The sequence below is a fragment of the Lineus longissimus genome, chromosome 9 (genome assembly GCF_910592395.1).
Source record: "Lineus longissimus chromosome 9, tnLinLong1.2, whole genome shotgun sequence".
In the NCBI taxonomy this organism is placed as follows: Eukaryota; Metazoa; Nemertea; class Pilidiophora; order Heteronemertea; family Lineidae; genus Lineus; species Lineus longissimus.
This window is the reverse complement of record NC_088316.1, coordinates 20,114,492-20,138,466: the sequence shown is the minus strand read 5'-3', so window position 1 is coordinate 20,138,466 and position 23,975 is coordinate 20,114,492. Positions and strand designations below refer to the sequence as shown.

Genomic DNA, 23,975 nt, shown 5'->3' with positions numbered 1-23,975 from the left:
CTCTGAGGGATATGTGATTTTTGAAGATGATTTTGACAGATGTTGGTTGTGAGTTGAGTGAGCACTTTGACTCTTGGCTTAGTTTGGCCTATTCAGTCATGACAATGTAAGAATTTACTGGACAGGCAAAGTGTACCTTCCCATGGTACAGTGTATATGTTAAAAGGATTATAAAAGGTGTGCCAGCTGGTAATTAGCAAGTATACACAAAGTTCCCACACCAATTGACCCCTTTCTCTGCTACACACCTGAGCGCCTACAACAAAGAACCTGAACCACCACTTTGGGAGGTGTTATTGACTAACTATTGGAAAAACAATGGCATAGGTAATAGATCATATAAAAACAAGCTGATAAAGGCACAAATTACTCATAGTAAGAGAATAATCTATAATCCTTATTTTATTTACCTGGCCCACTTTTACACGGATGTAAATATATCAAGCAAAGTCATTATGGTTCAACATAGTAATAACGGCCATTAGAATTTCTGAATCATCCCACCAATCTCTATGAAACTTCAATTTGAGTTGGTAAATTTGCACTGAAAGTAAACACTGTTAGATTGTGGGGTCTGTGGGGCTGTGGAACTCAACCTTATCCCTCTCTCTCAATTACAAGCAACAGATAGCCAGGCAACGAGTTCATTATCGTGCCATTCTCCTGACAAAAACCCTATCACTGATTTGCTGCCAATGCTCGGCTTAGGAACTGCATCGCTTTCCCAAGATGTTCATGTTGTTGATTACTTTGGAATCGTAATGCTTGGCCTTGAGTGAATACTGAGGATGAATGAAGACTTGGTATGTCCGTTGATGTTGATGAGAGTTGCAAGCGATTGTACAACATTATTGACATGCCTCCGAAGCCAAGGTAGAGCAAGTTCATCTGCCCAGACATTCATATCATACGTTCTCAGTGTCAGTTGCATGGCTTGGGAACTGAATGCAGTATAGTCTTGGTATGTCGGTGCATGTTGATGGAGTTGCAAGCAATTGTACAAGATTGGTAGTTTGATTCCGAGGCCTAATGGCTTCACCTCCTTTGCCTTGATGAGAAAAGGAAGGTCCTCTGGACGGAGCTGATCCAGTGAAATAGCCACTGAGGGACGGGCAGGTGTTGGTTTGTATTGATTTGGCTGCAACCTTATTGGCTTTACAGTAGTTCATTAGGCTACCTTGTGTATACAAGAGAATAGGGGTATCAATTTATTACTGTGTTGCCAGCATGAATTCCCACCAATAGAAGAATGTCCACCTGGAATGTCACATTTCATCTCCACTACTCAACTGTATAACACATATGTAGAGTTCCATGAATAGTGTTTATGAGGTATTGGCATTCACTGTCACCAATTATAATCAATTACATACATGGGGGCACACATTCCACCACAATGATCTTCCATGTACATAATGTACAACTAATTGCTACCTGTACCTCATTGAACCATAAACCCTCATTATGATCATCTAATTGTTTGTGATAGTTCTGGAAAAACTTGTCATTTGTGTTAACAAAGTAACAACATTATAAAATTGATGCGGCTCTATTGTTTGTTCGATCACAGCAATTGCCAAAAATTGCAGTTTTGTTCGTTGTAAATAGAAAGAGGAAAGTGGTCGACGACATGATTGTGGAATACTGTCATGGTATGACTAAGTACATATTGAAACATCATTTGATTGTTTGAGTGCCCATCCTCAAAAAAAGTCGAAACGGCAAGGATATGGGGAGAAAGTGCCCAAAATATCATTTTTAGGGTTCAATATTGCCATACTACTAACATAACGCAATTACTCCACCCACACTAGTCAGTCATTCCTCCTGCAAAGCACACTTCCTTTGACTGTGGTCCAACTAAATTGCAGATATCTTCTTTGAGACACCAATTTTTGATTTTATTTTCGAGTAACCAAACAAACTTGACCATGTTTGGGTCAATACGCCCACACCAGCTTAAGTCAATACGGCCATGACAGCCTAATTTGGCGAAAAGGGGTCATCGATTTTGGCTGAAGCGGAAAACTGAAAGACCAGTCATGCTTTCTTTACACGCACCCTGGTATGACAATATAGTTCTGGTGATTAATTAGATGTCAGGAGATACCAGCGGAGCTGAACTTGTACGCCCTACAGTTTGTGGGCAGATGATAGCGTCAGATTGAACAAATTGATGACTTTCATCTTTCCGGCATACAAAAGCTGTGAAAGGCCACTCACTATAGATCAGGTTTATATGTTTCTTACTGGCAGCATAGAAACTGTCCGGGTAAGATAACTGAAAGGGTGAATGACAGTCTTATGCAGATATGATGGCATGATGATGTGAATCTGATGTGAATCTGAATAGAATCACAAAACTGCTCATTCAAAATGTAAATCTATTCTTCTTGACAGAAATAATTCGTAGCAATTATCATTGATAAAAAGTGAAAATGTCAAAAGGTGCTTTTCCTTGACATTTCATTGTTGGTCGAGTGGTTGAGAGATGGAGTCAAGGACCAATGGGAAGGGTGACTTCGTGTGAAGTGAAACCAGGTCACAACCACTTGCCATTCCAATCCTGATATTATTTTGGAGATGAAAATGGCATATCATGATATGGTGTCCCTCTAGCTAAATGGCGGCTCCACTCTTCCTGCAGTTCAAGTGCCATTAGTGAAGGTAACTTCAGTTGAAGGAAGAGAAAGTAAGTCATGAAATACTTGTATACAACACCAGATTTAAACCAGGCGCAATAGCTTTTTAGCATAGCATGACTTGTGTCATGAAAACATGTAACTGAGTGTTGAAGGAGCTGTAACAACATGATCAGGATTGTAATGGTTGCTTTCTTCTAGACCATAAACCACACGGGTGAAGTCTCCAGACAATGCCAGATGTTTTACCTGCAATGAAGGGTAAAAAGTTGTGCACTTGTCTTTATCTTTCCATACATCTCTCGCTAGAAGCAGTGGCTCTTTCCAGTATATCGTATAACCAATGGTTAGATACAAATAGCATCTTTCTGCAGGTCACATCTTCCTTTGCATGCTCCTGATAGGCCAATCTGAAAAATACATCACTCTCTCCAGTAGCGTGTTTGAGAATACTCCAGCCAAAACCAGCAGTTACTGCTGCTAAACTATTCCCATTCCGAAAACCACCAAACAAGCTTGCAGAGTCAAAGCCCACCACCAGCCAACGGCCATGTTTTGTGGCCTTGGTAAGCTGAGCTCCTGCCTCCATGGTAAGCTGATTCCGCTGCCTTTCCTATTCATTCTTGGCTACAGTTTTCAGGCAGTTTACCATTTACCCTGGCTTCTGGTGGTCATGAATGGCTGTTTATGGCAGAGCTTGCTCTCACACAAATGGAAGACGAGCTGTTCTCCTCTTATCTGAAATATTTGGAGGTTGCTTAAACCATTAGTCTTCTCTTCTAATGGAAGCATCACTGAAATTCCGTGGAAGATAACCATCGTGTTTCAGGTAACTGCTTTTTCTGCCGCATCATGATCTCTTGGCATAAATATCACAAAAAACTCATCTTAGATCACAATGTTGATGTTGGCCAGGCTGCTCTGCATTCGTTACAGTTTTTTCCCACTACAAATTCCTCACTTGCTTGCACGGTCATGGCGAGCTGGCTTTATCTTGATTAATCAGGACTCAAATGAAATTTCACTGGAGATTTGGTGATGGCATTTAGAGCTCCATATCTAAACTACATGATGTGCATTTGGTTACATTCGTTTGGAATAAGAATCTAGATATCAGTATACTATAAAAACGTCTGCTCACTGAACAGCAGTTGGTGGAAGTCTGGCTGCCTCGTCTAAATATTATGTTGAAAGTTGGCGCACAGGTGGGATATTGAAGTTCAATGAGTACACCTCCAGTTGGAAGCCATCCTTCTACTTGTGTGCACACACCAATCATTTCCATAATGTGTTGCTTTAATAGGCTTTCTAAATAGGCCCTAGACAAGCGGGCATAACTGGGCGCCTCTGCATTATTTGGTTACGCTCATTGGAACTAATGTTCAACTTGTGCCCCGAAACAAACTTTTTAGACTATTTCTTAGAAAATTTGATGCAATTTTGTGCAGGATTAAGATATTTTGTGACATTTATGGTGGTTTTTCCATGTTCAACTTGATGTCACGGGTTCAGATGTCTCCTGTTCATGTAACTTTGTGATGGGTGAATTTACATCAGATGTTGGTCATGAACTGATCATATGCTAGATAAACAACTTGCAAAATGAAAACATGGTGGTGTACAGGGATTCAGTTTGAGGTTCAGTCAACCGGCAGAGATCAAGTGACGTGAATGAAAAAGAAAAACTGTTTGAATGCCAGTTAAGCCGACAAAATATGATAACCTAGGTTTGAATAATATGATGTGAATGGATTTTTGAGAAATGTTGCTGACTTTGACAGCTTTTCTTCTGAGTGTACACTTTGTAACAATATTTTCATACGAAATTTGAAGTAGGCCTACTTATTGGATCGATTTATCATTGTTTGGTCATGTTGAAGTCACTGACAGAAAGTTTGTTGACATGCAGCCTGGTTAACTTGATGTTCTACCTCAGTGTTATCTCATATATCGAGGATTCCAATAGACATTTACAGTTCTAAACGTTTTGTTCTACTTGCTTAGGTTCGTTTGTTGTTGACAATGTGACTGGTAAGTTATATGCAAAGGTGTCTGTTAATCTTATAGTTAACCAGTTTAATATTTGATTGTTATAACTGAATTCAAATAACCATACATCATATTTGTTGTCTGTTCTGCTAAATCAGTTATTACATCAACACTTTCAAGATTTCGTTATCTTTATTTATTTGTTTCATTGTCTCATTGTGTTCTTGACAAATAAGTGACATTACATCGGTAGATGCATTATCATGAGTGATAATAACATGCCAGACTGGTGGTTCAGTTTTAAAATGTCATAATACTCAATCCTAACTGAAAAGTCCCAGGGACACGTAGCATGCATTTCGTTGAAACTCTTTTGGGCAACTTCTCCCATCATAATGCTCCCTTCCCTTGGGTGGTTTCCTCTGGGTGATCATGTCATCGGTGCAAGGTGGTGCAGTGTATAGTATGATAACATTATGAGCAATTTCATTATATCAGGGGGCATGGTGATACAGTGATTCAAACCTTTCGAGTCAAAAACCAGCCATGATGATAAGCTGCCAGAGCTCTTTTTGTATTTTCATCCCCTCAAATAAAACCATGGCCAGTGCTCCAGTATCCCAGGCGTCTTGTGATGCTCTCACGCTTATAGTCTATTATGAATTCAAATTGGACAAGATGGATTTGATCTATGTCGTTCATACTATTAGATGTGCCGCCATAATTGAATGAACATCTCCCAGTTCCATTGCTGGAAGCAGTTGGTGGAGATGGGGATTACCTGTTCTAGAAGTCACATTAACTGTATCAGGACTGATGCTCTTGAGAAGAAGCCTGATATATGTGACCCGCTCTACCAAAACTAGGCGCTTGTCGCATCTGAACTTGCCAGGTTGATACGGACTTGTTGTTCATTTCCCTATTGTAGACCTTTTGTTCTACCAAAACTAGGCGCTTGTCGCATCTGAACTTGCCAGGTTGATACGGACTTGTTGTTCATTTCCCTATTGTAGACCTTTTGTGAAATGTGACCAAATCAGTTTGTAATAGATTTCACAAAAGGTCTACAATAGGGAAATGAACAACAAGTCCGTATCAACCTGTCAAGTTCAGATGCGACAAGCGCCTGGTTTTGGTAGAGCGAGTCACATATACCATTTATCATAGAATAAGGTCATTACATGTATTTCCAAATGTTTAGCTTTCATTGGCATTGGTATGGACACCCAGTCAAGCCCCAATACTTGGAAAGCCATTCCCGATACCATTCCATGACAAATCTCTATTTGTAAGCGTGTGCACAGTGGAATGCTTGGCAATTTTGCAAATGAGTGGGTCTAGACCTATTATGTTCACCAGTGACCTTCTTCAAATAAAAAACTATGAAAAAAGTGTCCCCAATTAGATCATCTGTGTCAAGTATACGAGTAATGTGCTTTCCAAATGAAAATATTCTATAAATTGTTTTCTGTATGTATCGCAGACCTGGTATGTATAATGAGAGTAAATTGAAGGAGTTAACCCTCGCTTCTAGAACTCTCATCTAGATCTAGACACACAGTGGCTTGAACTGCTTGCAATGAAGGAACATTTCTTCTCATTTATGATGAGAGAGTATTCTAACACCAAAAGAAGACTATGTTAGAACAATTTTCAGCATTAATTAACCACCTGATACCACTACTTTAAGTGTAGTTGACATTCAAGTCAAAAGTTCACTTTAAATTACTTGAGGAGTTAGATATTTGGCTGTTACAAACGAACTGATTATACATGTAATTTGGCCCCTTGACCACTACCTGACCTGGAGGGCCAATTCAGCAGTAAAAAACTGTGCCATTGTGAAAAAATCCTGGGGGGATTCATGTCAATTTGAGATAGCTGTGATAAACTTATTGGCACTTGCTTTGATGTTGGGATGATTTGGCAGGTCATGTAGGGTCTGGTAAAAAGGGTGTGGTGATGTTTGTCAAACAAGTTGGTCATTAGTGTGGGTGGTCAATGTGAATGGGAAGGGATGTTACTACCACTTCGACTCACCTTTGGTTGCCATGCTTTACTGTCAATGCAGGCTAAGAGTGATAATAGCTATCTTGACGGAATTGTAGAATGACCAAAATTACAACTTTTCAGGGAAACTCTGAATGTAATAATCTAAAATTTAGTTAAATGAAACTGGATTGGACAAATTTCTTTTGGATAGCAAGATGTAAAAAATACTTTTACATCTTGCTATCCATAAAAAAAAATTTTGATGCGAAAAAAAAAATTAGCAAAATTTCTCCATTCCTTCCTCTACTGAAGTTGGTCCTCACTGCTCAGACCTTGTGCATTGTCAGCCCTCTGCTCTACCACTAGACCACAAGGGACTGCTTGTCAGGGCCCTGTCTTTTAGGGAATATAAGCTGAGAACACTGGCTCAGGGATTAGCTGTCTTTTGTCAGTCTCTACCATTGTTCTGAATGTTCAGTTAATCTGGCAGTGGTTCGTAGATACTGACAAACAATGCTGACAGTTTCGCATGGCAGCATCCAATTCAGGGCTGGTCCAAGGCCTTTCCCTTCTTCCCAATCTTTATTCCTAATTCCTATCTTTCCAGGAGTCGTATCAACTTTTACATCTTGCTATCCATAAAAAAAAATTTTGATGCGAAAAAAAAATTACCAAAATTTCTCCATTCCTTCCTCTACTGAAGTTGGTCCTGACTGCTCAGACCTTGTGCATTGTCAGCCCTCTGCTCTACCACTAGACCACGAGGGACTGCTTGTCAGGGCCCTGTCTTTTAGGGAATATAAGCTGAGAACAATGGCTCAGGGATTAGCTGTCTTTTGTCAGTCTCTACCATTGTTCTCAATGTTCAGTTAATCTGGCAGTGGTGCGTAGATACTGACAAACAATGCTGACAGTTTCGCATGGCAGCATCCAATTCAGGGCTGGTCCAAGGCCTTTCCCTTCTTCCCAATCTTTATTCCTAATTCTTATCTTTCCAGGAGTCGTATCAACAACAAGAAGGAGGTTGAACAGAGAAAGGCAGCAGGAGCACATTCTTGAGGTAGGTCAGTTCTAATATCAGTTATTGAGAAGAGCTTCTCTTCTGCAACTCTGGCTGTGAAGCCAGAATCATTACAGGTCCTCCCGATGATGTAACACTCATTTTGCCCAGCAGCACCCCTGGCCATGGAACATGGATCATACCTCCATCTCGATTATCCATAGGATCTCCTCTGGCAAACCAATCAACAGTCCCTGCACTGTAGCATCTCTAGGACCTATCTGGTGAGGGTTGTATGAAATAGCTCATCAGTCTTGTCACTCTTGTTGGCGTCAGATTAAAGTGTGGCCAGCGGCACCCCTGGCCATGGAGTAAGCGTCATTACACGGCCATCCTTAATTATCCATCATCTACCATCAGGAAAACGATCAACAATCTGACACGGCTCTCAATCTGTGTCTACTTGAGGCTGATATTGATGTGGATGGGGAGTGGACATTATCATGCTTGGGGTACACTAACTCAATGCTCTTATAGATAGTTGCTGGTTGGAAACATTAGAGGAAGAGGTAATGGGAATGGCTTTGCTTGTGTTCAGAATATCAGCTTGCTTCTCCCCATGGACATGGTTGCTTGTCCCATTCATTTGGTTGCAGAACACGAGCATTTGTATGCTTAGTGTATTAATCATCTCAAGGTGGTCAGGGTTAGAAACATTGGAGAGAGAGGAGGGCCTAGTTGTTGGAGATGTAGGAAGGAGAAGAGGAAATGATGAATCAGTAATGGCTTTGCTTATGTTAATAACACCAGATTACTTTACCCCATTGACTTTGCCACACTTCCAATTGAGTTTCTTCATGAACTCAGTAACTCTAGACATTGATCTGACTGTTTATGGTGTGTATGGTTACTGGCCTGCTATTGGTATAGACCTGGGCTATTGGATTGATGCAATGCAGAAACTTTCTCTTGGATACTGTTCAGACACTGCTGATACAATGGTTAGATATCTAGCGACAGAATTGATACTCCTTAACTTCTGCTGCTTCTAACCATCACAAGACGTGAATTGCTGCAGAGTTGCACCGCTTTGCCTGACTTTGCTCAATCTTCAGGTTGCTGCCAAACAACTTGTACGGTGTTATGGCAAGTTGGCCGGGAGCTATGTGAATAGAGGAAATACTTTTTCTAACCTTAAACAATCTGACGTGAAGAAAAGTAACATTATCATGATGCTCATCATCACGTTATCTTGGTTAATGAATGATTAGTTAGTGGAGTGCATTGGGAGATTCATCAAAGGATATCGTAGTGGTCTATCTCGGGGATGTCTTCAATCACTTTACCAGGTTGCAGTGCTCTATGTCTACAGCAATAAAAAACCTAAAGAACCTTCTAAGAATCTGACAGAAAGAAACAAACGTATTATCATGTCAGTTAGTTAGGGAGAAAGTTGGCTGGATCATCCACCCACAGCGAGCCTTTGTATCATGTTTGGTAGTGATATTAGCCCACATCAGTGCAGTCCAAAGCTTCATGTAATCACCATACTTATATATATTCTGTACATACACATGTGTGTAATAGCAGCAGTTGACCTAGATGTTGTTAAGAGAATAATCAGGTCATTGTCACTGCCCCTTGTGTAAAATGACCAGCAATTTCTAGGAAGTGGACCACTTTGTAATTTTTGTCAAGAGAGTGTGTATTTCGTACAAGCACACTGGGCACTCTGTAGAAGGCTAAAGCAGATATTTAACTTCCTTCAAAGAATCAATGTATGATCATGATGGAGATATTGAAGTACCAACTCATCCATTGATCCCACCTTGGTCAATCAGGGACTGACAGACTGGATGGAATGTCAGGAGACCACATCGATCTTAGAAAAAAGATTGGTCTTCTGATGGGTGAACGACATGAAGGCTTCACTGATAAACTCCTTCAGATCAATGATTGGCACAATTCCCAGTCACATATTGTGTGGACCTGGACCACAGACATTTACTATCATACCAGGAACGATTTAGGAAATGACCACTTCCATTGTCCCCGTAATCAGCTAATTAATGACCAGCTATAAATGATGCACTTGATGAGGCCCTTCACTTGATATTTCCTGTTTCTCATTGCCACTTCAGCTGACAAAGCCATCATGTTCAAGTCTATAAACTGACCTGAAACTGATCTGATGTCTACTTGGAAGCAATTGCGGAACTGTTCAGCCTATCTCTACCTATCCAGAAAAACCTAACAGACGAGTGATTTATTTCTCTTATCAGCTATGGAAGCAATATTTTGCCACAGTCGGCCTCCTATGAATTGACTGTGAAACATGCTCAATTCTGACCGTACTAAATCATGAGTTTGAAAAAACAAGTGTTGATTTGAATGCCATACTTTGGTTGCTGCTGTTACCGGAAATCTGGTAAGCTTGCTGCAGACCTCAGGCTGTCTGGTTCAACATGGTGCTCGAGCAATCTAATAGAGTTAGGGCGTGGTTGGACACATGAGAACAGAAGCATTAAATGGATTGATAAAAATTTCTCCACAATTTTCATATCTGTTTTTGCGATGATGCAAGATCTGTAAAGAAGTGGGAGATGCACTCAATCCATTATCAAGGCACAACCTACTGCTTCCCGAGGCTCCACAAGTATTGTGACCAGATTATTGATTGTGGGAAACAGGTAAGCGTGGGCAGGTGGCAAAGCGTGGGGAGTGTTTTTGTCAATCCCGCATTGGCTCATCAACATGAGCTGACTCTTGATGTACACAACATGATGGTATTGTACAGTCTGTCCACTTTGATATCACTACACCCTTTCATCTCTGTGTCTGCGATGTTGAAGGTGTCAGCCAACCATGTTAGGAGCATCTGCATCTCCACTGCCAATTTGATATCACGTGACAAAAAAGCTCCCTGATAGAGCTAAGTTAGAAGCAGCGAACTACCGTGAGAGCCAGGATGGGTGTCACAGGTGGTTGTTGCGTTCAACATCGTTCCATGATCCCTTGGAAACTGGCTTGAAGCAGAACAGCCAATACACGCACTGAATATAGATCCCGGTACCAATCCATTCACTGATTAAATCTTCCCACATCAAGAGCAGCAGTGTAGCACCTGTATAGGAAATAGATACCTCTGAAGGGAGAGGTGGATGCAATGCACTTTTATGCCATCATGGGGGCTTCTTCTTGTCAATTTCTACTCGGTAGTTTCCCTATGATATCAACACGAAGCACTCTGTTGATGGCATATAAAGCTTTCATGTATTCAGGTGCAGATCCAGGTGGTGGGCGGGGTTAGCATTCCCTACTTTGAGGTCAATCTTTAAAATTAGCTGTAAGATTTTGTAGAAAAGTCATTGGAATTGATTGTAAGTGTGGCTTCGTAGTGCCTTGCACTCCTGTAGAAACTCTAGATCCCGACACCAGCTTCAGGAAGCTTGGTGCTATGACTAACATTGCAAAGTCTGTTCTAAATGTCTGCAGGCTATTCAAGTTCCTTTGAAAGAAGCGATCGAGAAAAGGATGTGGATAGAAAAGAACAAAGCGCTGTATTCATGTAACAATCATGCTACAGGAACCAGCCGGCTCTATTGATTTTCCTTTACCCTGGGGATGGGGGCTCTGTAATAGCCAAACTTCCTTAATGTAGTACTGGTAACAGAAAACTTGACATTATGATATGAAGATGATCTGTAAATGATATATTGTCAGGATCTGAATATGCCAAACTAATCCCTCCATTTGATATTTTACACTGGATATGATAGAACAGGATTACTGGGAGTATTTGAAGGTGCATTGTCTGTTTCTGTTTTTGAGAAACCCGATATGTTCATAGAGTTGATTGTATTGTAAAACATTCTGTGAATATGTTACCTTTAAAGTCTCTTTCCTGAGACAACTGCTGCCACAGAAACATTCCAGACTGATTGGGATATGGAGTGCCTGTCTGTAACAAGCCTAGTTGATCCCAGACATTCAGGGAACAGTTCTGCATCAAAGGCAACCATCACTAATCTGAACATTCTAAATGTCAAGTCTTTGACATCGTGGTTTCTCTGGTTACAATAGTCAGTAATTGTCCTAACAAAGACTTGTATCCGCCAGACACCGCCTACGCATACAATGGCCACAAGGCACAGACAATCATGTGATAAGGAAAAGACGACACCAAGTCATTCACCCGTATTCGGGATTGCAGTTCCCTCCGACATTACAAATTGTTCATTCGTGCAGCATTTCACTGATCCTCGTTAATGTAGCAGTCGATATCTTGTCAATACTATCGTGTTTGTGTGGGTGCTGTCATCACTGTGGACATGACACCCTTGCAAAAGTTGTTTCATCAAAGGAATGTTGATAAATCTGGCCTCTTCTTTCTTTTCCCAGAGGGAGCAGTCCATCTAGAAATGGGATATCTTATATGCCTAACCTTTTGAAGCTGCCAGGGAGGAATTCGAATATGTGTGCCTGCCTACTGCGACATTGGCTGCCTAGCTTCTGTAGGCAATGTTTTAACAGGAACACTGGAGCAACACCCTGGGGGTGGGGATGTGCCACTGCATGGTTGGGACACTTGCCAGACTTACCACCTCAGAATCCACAACAGATCTCCTCTAATTTTCTGCCTCATGTGCCTTGTTAGCTCTGAGATCAGGTGTTTGGAGGCTGAGAGCTCATTGATAACGCTTAGTGGGAATTTAACAGAAAAACAGTCAAGAACATAAAATGAACAAAAAGTGGCCGAGAAAAACTGCCTTGCTTGCTATGTTTAACCTTTTTGCCGCTACCTATGTGAGTATTGTCAGGTTCTTTCTTGTTGATAACGTCATGGTGTGGGAGTATAAATAGCCATCGGGTCTTGCCTAACATTAAAATGAAAGTTTTTCTCAATTTCTAATAGTCGAGGCACGAGTTAGATTTCAAATGCGGAATTGTTCTGCAATTGAAGCAGAAAGAACATGTGTTTTGTTCATTGAATTGAAAACGAGTGTCATTCAGTTTATTGGCTGACTGGCTGATGAAGTAGGTAGAATGTGGAGCTAAAACCTATTCAATTTATCCTTCATTCATCTTCAGCAATTCCATCTAAACGACTGCCTATGCAACTAATGGATCAATTCATTTCACTTAATAAATCTCTTTAATCTTGCGATTTGACCCAACATGCAACAGTAGATGACTGCAAATCAAGCCAAACCCATGTTAGTCATCACAAGCTGGTCACAGTCTACACACCACTGTCGTCGTCTCTCTATATACTATTCCCCAAAGCTACCCAAGGGAGACCTGGCTTGCTTAGTCATGCTTTGGTTGTCATCCACGGCAAGGGTTCCGTTGTGAAGGAGGCTTCCTTCCTCATTGTTGGAAGTGCCCTCCAGTCTTACTCTAATGGGAAGAGGTCAAAACAGATAATGATTGGTATTGAAGAAGTGGATACTGTCTCTCCTGGAGGCGATGACTTTGAGGCGATGGCTTCCTACTGCTGTTTCTCTTCATCATTGTTGAACAGGTTTCATGTGGCTACCAAGGCAAGCCTTCAAAGCAAGGTCAGAATGAGATTGACTCCATGCCTAGTTTGACTCCATGCCTTGTTTGACTTGTGAAGATGTCACACACCCCATTTCAAGTACATTTGTCCTAAAAACGGTAACCTTTATGGACATGATGCAGTTATGACCCCAAGGCTTAGTCATCCATGATTAATAGCGGGTCCCCTTTCTAAACGACTGCAGACCCTTTCTTGGCAGAATTTGATTTAGTGATTTATTGATGTATTCTTGGTGATTATGTGTGGCATGTGATATGATTAGGGTGGTCCCTCAAGCAGCTATCATCTGAAACATGCTTCTATACAAACGTGCATCTCTGAGTGATCACTTAGAGCCATCAAAGAGTAAATGGAATCTAGCATCTGTGAAGAAATTGCTGTTAACCCTTTTATTGCAGAATCCTAGTCATCGGGATGGGTAAGATCAATTCCTTGAATTCAAATAAAAAGACAAAAAGAAGGCTCTGGTCTGGGGGTTACGTGGGAATGGCTTGAGTGTGATGCCATACACTATCAGGTAACCACTGGACAGGCCTCAGTGGACTCGACCAGAGTTTCCTGTGGCTAAATTGGTGCCCTGGTCACCTCTCAGTAATTTCAACAGCCAGCTTGACATCAATTGCTTGAATTTGTTTGTTAATTCTTTCCTTTCTTGGGAAATTTCATCAGATTGACCAATATAATTGCCAAAGTCTTCTCCCCATTGTTAGCTCTAATAGCCAATTTCAGAATGATTGGAGCTGATAGGACACGGTCAAGTGGCCCTTTGACCAATTCCCTCATGTTTGCTTGTATTATTGGCAGTACGATGCATGACCACCAACACGCCCCTGCCCTCTTCACCCCGTGAAGATTCATCGCAGATCAATCGAATTAGAACTGATGAATGATGGGAAATAATAAGAGTAGTATCGTATCTTGTTACAGTACAGCCAAGGTGGATGTTGTTGCACAAAAGTGATTGGTGTCAACTGCTCTTCTGCAAGGAGTCCAAATGGCCAATTCCTGTGTCTTGTCATCAGACTAAGTGGCCACTGCTGAAAAATGGCTTCTGCATGATCACTTTGGCAGAGAACTGCTGATAGTGACGAACTTGTTTACTAGCTGATTCTTTTTATTTTCTCTTGGATAGCAAGATGTGAAAAATACTTTTACATCTTGCTGTCCATTAAAAAAAAATTGATTTTGAAAAAAAAATTCAAAATGTTCTCCATGCGTTCCCCCACCCAAGTTGGTCCTCACTGCTCTGACCTTGTGCATTATCAGCCCCCTGCTCTGCCACTAGACCAGGAAGGACTGCTTGTCAGGGCCCTGTCTTTTAGGGAATATATACTGAGAACAATAGGTCAGGGATTAGTTGCCTATTGTCAGTCCATACCATTGTTCACTGTGGTGACTGATAGCTCCTGATTGAAGTTGCAAGAGGGTGGTTGTGTTTACCTTCATGGCTTTAGTTGTCTCTTTGCATCATCTCCAATCCTCTTCACAATGCTTTGCTCTACTTGTAAAGTCTAGTATTATTACTATATGAATGCATTCACTTCTTGAACTTGTTGTAATAGAAACCTGAAGGCTTTGTGTACCTTCTGCATCTGCCACATGTTCCTTGGAAGTGATACCATTATGATATACTGAAGAACAGACCTGATCAACTCTATAGAACACTGCTCTGTTGCTTCAAGATTCTTGAGAACGTATCGAAGCCAAGTCTAAAGGTTTACTAGTATTGGATAAGTACTCAGCCGCAGCTGATGATGTTGATTATAGTTTTTAACCAGTGAACATACCTTTGTTCTCTAGTTTACTGATGAGAAACCAGTCAAGATAACCAAGTCTGGCTTGGGAGATCATCAACTACAGGTACCTGACAGGTTGGCTATGTGTACTATCTTGAGAATTGATCAGGTGAGATGATAGGAGCATGAAATATATGAAAAATAAACAATGTTACAGGATCAGTCAAACTTCTTTTGGATAGCAAAATGTAAAAAGTAAAAGTACTTTTACATCTTGCTGTCCATTAAAAAAAAAATTGATTTTGAAAAAAAAAATTCAGAATTTTCTCCATTCCTTCCCCCACCCAAGTTGGTCCCCCCTGCTCAGACCTTGTGCATTGTCAGCCCCTGCTCTGCCACTAGACCAAGAGGGACTGCTTGTCAGGGCCCTGTCTTCTTGGCAATATATACTGAGAACAATAGCTCAGGGATTAGCTGCCTATTGTCAGTCCATACCATTGTTCTCTATCTTTTGTTAATCTGGCTTTGGTGCACAGTGTTTGGCAGTTACTTTAAAGCCAATAAGTTGCTCTCTTCATCAATATGTTGGCCAGGTACCATCATCACTCACAGCTACAGCTTTCACTGCTCAAAAGGATCTTTGACTGCAGTGCCAGTAGATAACAAGTGATCTGCTGTAGATATTTTGAGCTATTCAAACTATGGGAAAGAGGAAAATGCTGCTCATCAGTTAGAGCTGTGCCTATCTCAGTCTGATTATGTTTCATTATTGCTGAGACCATTGAGGCAGACAAATTGATCATAGACTACATACTATCACTATGAAATATTGAAGATACCCTATGCTAGAATTAGATAGGGGAAGGTTAGCCTGAGGGGTTTATGACATGGCCAGGAAGCTAACTGCACTTACAGGGACCTGTTGATGAAGATGAAATATGAAATATGAAATATAAATTAGCCAATTTCATATTACCACTAATGTAATTCTGAAGTGTGTACGACCTTTGACAAAATACTCCATGTTCATATAACAGCTGAATATAATTCTCAAGTGTGTACAACATTTGACAAAAATCCAACTTTGAGCTAACTATCAAGGGGGCTCTTTATCAGAATAATGTCATTTTGTATCCATGTATATACAGTTCTGTATGTGTTTTATTGATTTTAAAATGTTAAACCTGACCCATTATCCCGGCAGCGAAATGCTGTCGAGAATTGTCAATGATTGGTACAAGTTGGTGGTGTGGGTATCCTCAACCCACTGTGTCTATGGGCATCATACCTGCTCTCATGTTGATGGGAAGGAATTGCACTATGAATAATGCGTCACATTCTTTGCTTTAGGTTGTTGGGAAGGCTGAATCAAATCTGATGACCAAATCGAAAGATTGTGTTTTGTCATTTTCCTTGCCTTCTCATTTGCTCTGTTTGAGGGTTACTCCAGTGGCTCATATGGCCAGCAGGGAATCATTGCTGCCCAGTGCTATGTTATGAGACCTGCTAGTAATGGACCAGTAATGAAAGATGCATTTCTTGCCATTGCTGAGACAAAATGGCTGAAAGCTTGTTGGCATGGTAAACCACTGGTGTGTTGAGCCCAGTATCCTGTACTGAGAGCTGCTGGTAATGTTGTAAGCTTGGCGTTCCTCGATGAAAGCGGCCATTGATCGATAATTGTAGTCTAGACATGGCCGGGACTATGAACGCCTTAGCCATGTTCTATCATAGCGGTATGTGATAAACGCTTCTCAGAGGTGACACTGATGAGAAGATGAATTGGAATCCTTTCTTTGGGGCCCATTGCCTGGATTATATTGATGAGTTTGCAGAGAGCTATAAAGGTATTAGCTGTGTGAATTTTAGCTGTCTCAGTTGGTACTTCTGCTATATTGTGAGGAAAGAGCTGGTTTGCTTGACAACATCTTTGAATTTGATGCTTTGAAATAAGAGCTTATCTTATAATACCATGACTCGTGATGTCTCATGCCTTCTTTAGAAGCAGTTGGTAAAACTGTCAGCTCAGAAATGGCTCTGTTCATTCCAAATACTTATCTTGTTGGAACTATCTCAGTGTTGCTGATTGGTATTGTGTCCAGCACTGCCTTGTCAATACAAACCCTATCATGACTCAAAACACGATCATGAATCTATACACAGTGTCACCAAAACCTGTTGTATGGCTGCATGGCCCCCAATAAGGATCTGAGATGATGATGATGTAGTCAGGGTCAAGGTCACCTGGTACTGTGCCTGACGTTCAGCTTCAATAACACCAATGTTCTTGGCGACTTGAACCAGTAGCATAAATGTTCATATCGAATTGAGACAGGGCAACAGCATGTCATCTACTGTTATTTGTACAGGTTTATTGGTTTCTTCAGAAGGAAATTGCCAGGTCAATATCGCTGTTGCTTACATGGATTAAGTAGGCAGGTTATTGGGGTTGGTGCTATAAGGAGTGAGAGACGACTGTGATTATTGTTATAGGGAAATAGTATCATGTCAGAAGTTGTGTGAGAAGAGGTTGCTCATCCTGCTCTACATGGTTGCTGATCCCTCCTCAAGCACACAAAGAGCTACGTGGTTTATAGGCATAGTCTGCTATCATATTCTACACCAACTCTTCCATGTGTGAACAAGTGCATTGTTAGATGGTAAGAGACTGATTAAACATAACCCATCAGTGAAACTGTTATGGTTTCTCTCTGAGCTGATTCAGTGGTCAGGAACTCGAAATGTACCAATGCCATGCACACACCAGCTACTAGGAGTAGTCCATCAGTGTCAGTACAGGATGAACATCAACCAATCAATCAGTATAGCATGCAGACCTGTCAATCAAACAAATCATTGATCTGTGATCTCCCATGCAGTTGACCTTTGATTGACATCCTCTGATCATTCAACCCCCAACTACGCATGGATCTGTCAGTTTCCCTCAAAGTGCTCAATGTCAAGCTTTTTCCTTCAGCAGGATGGATGAGCTTGTGCTGTCCGTCTCTTTGTCTGTATGCAGTCACAAATACCTCACCTTAGCTCACACATTGCTTTCAAGCGTTACGTACGTGATTCACCTGCTCTTTGCAAAAATCTATTTCAACACATCAAAAAATCCATTTGACATTCGTTGATATTGATACCAACGAGTATCGGATATTGGTCAATTGATTCCCTACAATCGGTGGCAAAAACGTGATGTGGAGGAGTAATCACATGGTCGATGATGGTGTTTAATGACACACTTGGAATCCACTCTCAAAGTGCTGTCAGGAAAAACTCTTCAATGCTTCATTGATCATCAGTCGTGATATTTGCACCAATGGCGTGTAATCATTAGACGAGTTCGATACAATGGGTGTTTGATTCCAGCTTGGTTCATTGATGCTGGAATCTGTGTAGGATGTCTACTTCCTAGCAAGATGAACTCCTCTCTGCCAGATATGTTTTCTATATTGGAGGCTCGATATAAGATTTACATTGATTTTATGTGGGTATTAATTTTATGTTGGAAAGTGAGACTTTCAAAATTTATTTTTTTTCATTTTTGACCACCCAATTTTTTTTAAAGATTTTTTTTGAATTCAAAACATTTTTGTCAAAAATTAAAAAATTAAAAAATTAAAATTTTTAAAGATTTTTTCAAAAATTTTTTTTAACCCAAAATGTTACTTTGGAAGATTAAGACAAAAATTAATAAAACACTTTTTGCCAATTTTTATATTTTTTTAAAAGATGGAATTTTTTGGCATTCTTGAGGACAATATTTCACCGGGGATAGAATCTATTTTGTCCAACGTCATTATTGGCAATTTGTTGGTTACCTTGCTGAATCAACTTACAAAATAACTAGTTTTTCAAAATATCGGATAAGATTTTGTAAAAACCTATCATCAGCGTAGGCGTAACAGCTATAATGAGGTGAACTATTTTCATCTAAAGCCAATATCAAGTTATTTTATCGGTAATTTTTGCTTTGGGTTAAGGGTGTGTCTAGGGTGGCTTGCTTGGTTACATGGAATTGATCAATTATACCAAGAAGTAGATAAGTTGCAAATAAGTCATTTGTCAGTTGGAAGTTTCTTCAAGAAATTGCTCTTTCCTTTATAATAAAGGCCATCATGTGAAGACCAAAAGGTTCTTAGCTGTGTTTCCAAACGCCATGCACTCAACACCTAGCTAACCTGTCTGTGGAACAGCTGTGTTATGGCTCATAATCAAAGCCAGGTTCTATGAGTTGAGAATCCAGGATTTGTCAGCTTGTTTCACCTCCTCTGCACCAATGTTTCTCAACCTCTCCCCATTGATTGCAACCAGAAGCCAACATGTTGCATCTCTTACTGTATCCACCTGGTACTGAGGTTGAGATGCCAAGAGAGATTCCACTGTACAACAAGTTAGAATCTCTCATTCAGTCATTGACAAGTGTTATAATGCGTGTTCTTTATCTTTTTAGGTAAGTTCAAGTGTCAGTGAAGTACAAGGTGGTAAGTCAGAGCTGCTCGATCTTATGAGTGATTTATCTCATTTTACTATAATCCTTTGTCTGATGATTTGCCTCCCGAAATTACTTGTCCTGTTGGCGGGCATGCAAATATTGCAAGTAATGATACAAAAATGATAAATTGTTGCCATGAGTATTGTCTGCTTCACCCAATTACTAGTCATAACAAAAAAGTGAAACATTCCATCCATCATGTGCTATTGCATATAATCTTTGGTGATGTGGTATGACATTCTCGGAATACTGACTACATAGCCTACGTAACCGCTGCCAATTATGAATATGAAAAAACTCTTATTGTGTAATATTTCATCTTTTATGGCTACATCTCATCCACTCCTCCATACATTTATGATATCGCAGCCTCTAAATATCCCGCAGAACACGCCAATATATGAAATGGCAGCCATGACAAAAAATCGATTGGTATTCTGTTTACATCGGGGTGAATAATGGTATGAGGAGATGACATTCTTGTACGACTCCCTGCTGAGCTTTAGCCAACTTTGGCTGTCAATGGCCCATACTATCGGTGTGATCACAAATACCTAAGGGATGGTTAAGCTTTATTCCTGAAGGCTTCATGGCATTTCCAACTATTTTATTACATGTGATGTGGAAATTTAGACACATCATGTGGGTGTCCACAGAAATAGGCTGTCATCAGCAGAAACGTTTTGATTGTGTGATGTTTTTTATGACTTGTTGCTTAGTATATTTGTGTAAGAAATAAATTGAATGTAGTTCTTTGTTAGTTGGTTTGATTCTGATGGCCTTTTGTAAGAATAACAGTGTAATTTATGACATCAACATCGTTAACATCAAAGCTTTTGTCTTTTTGCACTTCAACTTGTATCAGAAAAAGATGGTGAAAGTTCCAACTGGAAGTAGAATGCTTTCATCATCAGAAAGTGCAAAATCCAATTTGAATTCAAAGGTTAATTAAGATGCATGGAACCTCGGAGATCAAATACGTCAATGTCATGTGGTGCAATCGACTATTACTTGGTTGTTGAAAGAGTTTATGAAAGATATATAGCCTGGGAAGAACAGGTAGAAAAATCGATAATTGCTTTCTGTGCTAGCTGATACAAACAATACTGTTATGTTATTGACAATCCTCTTGGTCCTATAAAGAACAAAATGGACCCAGTGAATGGTCATTTGTCCTTACCACTGCCGGATCAAAAGAAACCAAGCAATTATTGCTGAAAATACACAAAATCTATCCATGATGTGTTTCTGAAAATACCTTCACAGAACCTACATGAAGAAGCCCGCCTCTGGCATCATCTTGATGCATGTACCTCATCTTTATTCCTTTCCTTATTAAGATAAACTAGATGTGAAAATCATCGCCTATGACACGCAAACCTTGCCTAATGATAGCCACACAGAAACTGTAACTGAATGTGCTTCAAGCAAGATTCCCGCTATCTCAATGTATCCAGTAGTATATTAGCAGCATATCTTTGTTAACTCCTTCGCTAATTAGCCCAATGATAATCTTGTGAATGTATGTTGGCTTAGGCGATTACTAATGGTAATCGTTAATGCTGATGATAAGTATGCGGTAAAAGATTTGCTCAGGTGAGATACTGAAATCAACTCTATGCTTAATTGATGTTGCGAAATTCTCTTCTGCCCCAATTTGCGGCTGACTTTGCCTAACACACTGCAAACAATCCATGTCAAGTGTTTGTGGTGCATTGATGATTGAACCTACTTCATCCTGACTTCACGAGCTGAAGGCCACTGGTGATTGTTGCATCTTGGAAAAAGTAGGCCTATTTCCCAGTCTGAAATGGTTTATTGATGGCTTTGCTGGAATGATTGACACTTGCAAGAATTCAAGATGACACAAGTTTGCATTACAAGCCTAAAAAGTTGGCATTGGGCGGTACAGTAAACATTGGGTGCAGAGGCTTACATACAATATTATCATAATTCATACTAGTCTAACTTAATAATAGCACAATTAATGTTTTTCTGACCTTGTTTAATGATAATTGTGTGACCCCGCTCACTAGTTGTGGTACAAAAACAGTATCAATAGTGCTTATGCTGCCACTGAAAGTACTTGTAGAGATGCAGATCAGAACTTGATTGAGTCCTTCCATATCAACCACAAAAAGCATGGCCTATCTTCATCAAACTTTGATCCCAACGATCCTGGTTATTGTCTAACGCCTACTCTACTAGGATCTTGAAATTCACATGACCCTTAAAGCCCTTGGAGACTCTCTCAACACTATGAATGCAAAACAGACCAAGTCTCAAAAGCATCTTTAATTATACCGATTAGAACTTGCTATTAGTACATGAAATAACTGTAAAAGTGTACATGCTAGAATGATCATGAGAATCAAATGTTCACATGGGAGACGAGAAGCTGCTCAATTTGCCCCAATTTGCCCCATAGCAAATTGTGGGCAATTGTCTGCAAAGAATTCACAACGTAATGACTTTCTTATGTAATGTGGCGATGACAATTTCCTTTCACAACGACTGTGTGATAATGTCATTTACCCTTGGCTGCTGGTGCAAGCACATTGTGGCCAGTCTGGGTGTTGAAATAACATGCTAACCTTGAAGAAGTGGTCTAAGCACATTACACTCTCACCATCCAGCTTTTATAGATTTTGATACCAGAAACCCTGTACTACATGGAGGAGATTCTGAGAACATCAATACACTCCTTCATGGAGCCCTTGATTCATCAGGATTTCTTAGAATTTATAGATTGGTGTGGAGTAGGTTTCACACGGCATCCTTCGAACCCATGCATAGCTATCAGCTCGTGTGAGGGAGAATATACATTCATGTTCGCAGATGCGATGGGCATTAGTTATTGGCTGAACAACAATCGGGGTAGGAGGGAAGGCTTCGAAGCAGATGATGTTGATATTGTAGATACATTCTGCCATGGGCAGCATGCTTGTTTCCATGTCTGGATCATGTAGATCTGTATATCATGCTCTGATTTGCAGGTATATGCAGATCAAAATAGATTGTAGATCTTGTGACTTGAGGGACAATAATGTTCTATTTCCATGCCTTCATCCATTAGCCTCATCATTGGTATGCTACAACCACAATGTAGTGTGCCGTTATGGAGGAGAAGACTTCTATACTCAACACTAATCACCTTCATTATATCATAAACCTACGCTGGGTGTTGCCACTTGGAGTTGGTGCCTCTATGTATTTTCCAGTGTAAAGTATCATTATTCGTTCATAGAATAACGTAAAATAAAAAATTTGTTTGCCCATGTTGGTCTAACTTTAGGTGAATAAACAGTGTTAGCCACCGCAGCACAATGTACTTCAGAACATCAATTATTAATGGACCAAACTTGAGGGTGATAGTTATAAATAAATCAGTAAGTATAAATATGTTGGATGCAGTCCATCATGTCAATGGGGTAGAACAGTGGCTTATTCACGTCCAGCTGTCGGCTCACAGGATGGGGACAATGTATTCACAAGTCTCATCCACACAGATGATCAGGCATTCTCATAAGTCAACTCCACCTCAACTACAAGTTATACTGGTCTTTTTAGCCTGACTTCAACAGTTTAGGAATGAGGAAATGTTGATTTGATGTTAGTACTGGAATGCCTGCTGATGGATTACACTGGAAGTGGCTGTACATGGTATTCTGCTTCATTGATGTTTTCCCCTGATGAAGAATCTCCAACCCATGAAGAGCATGTCAACTGTTGCTACGCCCTCTGGGACATCTCTGCAGCAGCACCAGATATTACCTTCTGCAATACCTTCAGCAGCCCATTGTGTATCCTTATCCTTGAAAGAGGGTCTGTGTAAGGGAATGAGGAAATGTTGATTTGATGTTAGTACTGGAATGCCTGCTGATGGATTACACTGGAAGTGGCTGTACATGGTATTCTGCTTCATTGGATGTTTTCTCCTGATGAAGAATCTCCAACCCATGAAGAGCATGTCAACTGTGGCTACGCCCTCTGGGACATCTCTGCAGCAGCACCAGATATTACCTTCTGCAATACCTTCAGCAGCACATTGTGTATCATTATCCTTGAAAGAGGGTCTGTGTAAGGTACTCTGTTAACGGATGGTGTTGTACTGCCTGCTTCCTCCTCCAGGACGTCCCTTGTGTGTTTCATCACATATTGGTTTAATGAAGGGCTGAAGTCACTCAGTCTGCCTGTCACAAACAATAAGGGATGCTAATGATTGACAGGAATTGTCAAAGACTTGGAACTCATTGTTACAAAGCTTGGCTAATTAGTTAAAGTGCCCTGATGAACTCTTAACTCTGCCCGTGGTCATCAAGTGCAAAGTTTGCCGTGAGTCAATGCCATGTGTTGTCACAGTGTGGCGTCCATGGACCTGATGACCAGGCTGGTCAGTCCACCTTGAAGGACTGTGGCCCCAGGGAATTCATCCAGTTCTGCAGGGTTGCTGGGTTTCACATCAAAAGTTGTGTGATGGTAGTTCATGGTATACGGTGCCCCTCCCCTTGTTATTTTGGATGACAGTATGTGCCAAACAGGAAAAATGAAG

The 23,975-nt window shown here is 40.5% G+C and overlaps 1 protein-coding gene across 12 annotated transcripts in view; it reads left to right on the top strand.

The window, feature by feature from the left end:
* Positions 1-23,975, top strand: part of LOC135493151 (protocadherin Fat 1-like) — a 97,442-nt gene that overhangs the window by 12,294 nt on the left and 61,173 nt on the right. For all 12 annotated transcript variants that reach the window (XM_064780135.1, XM_064780127.1, XM_064780134.1 and 9 more), the window contains exon 4: positions 7,622-7,683. In XM_064780135.1, coding sequence (XP_064636205.1) covers positions 7,622-7,683 — 62 coding nt within the window. The remainder of the gene's footprint in view (positions 1-7,621; positions 7,684-23,975) is intronic.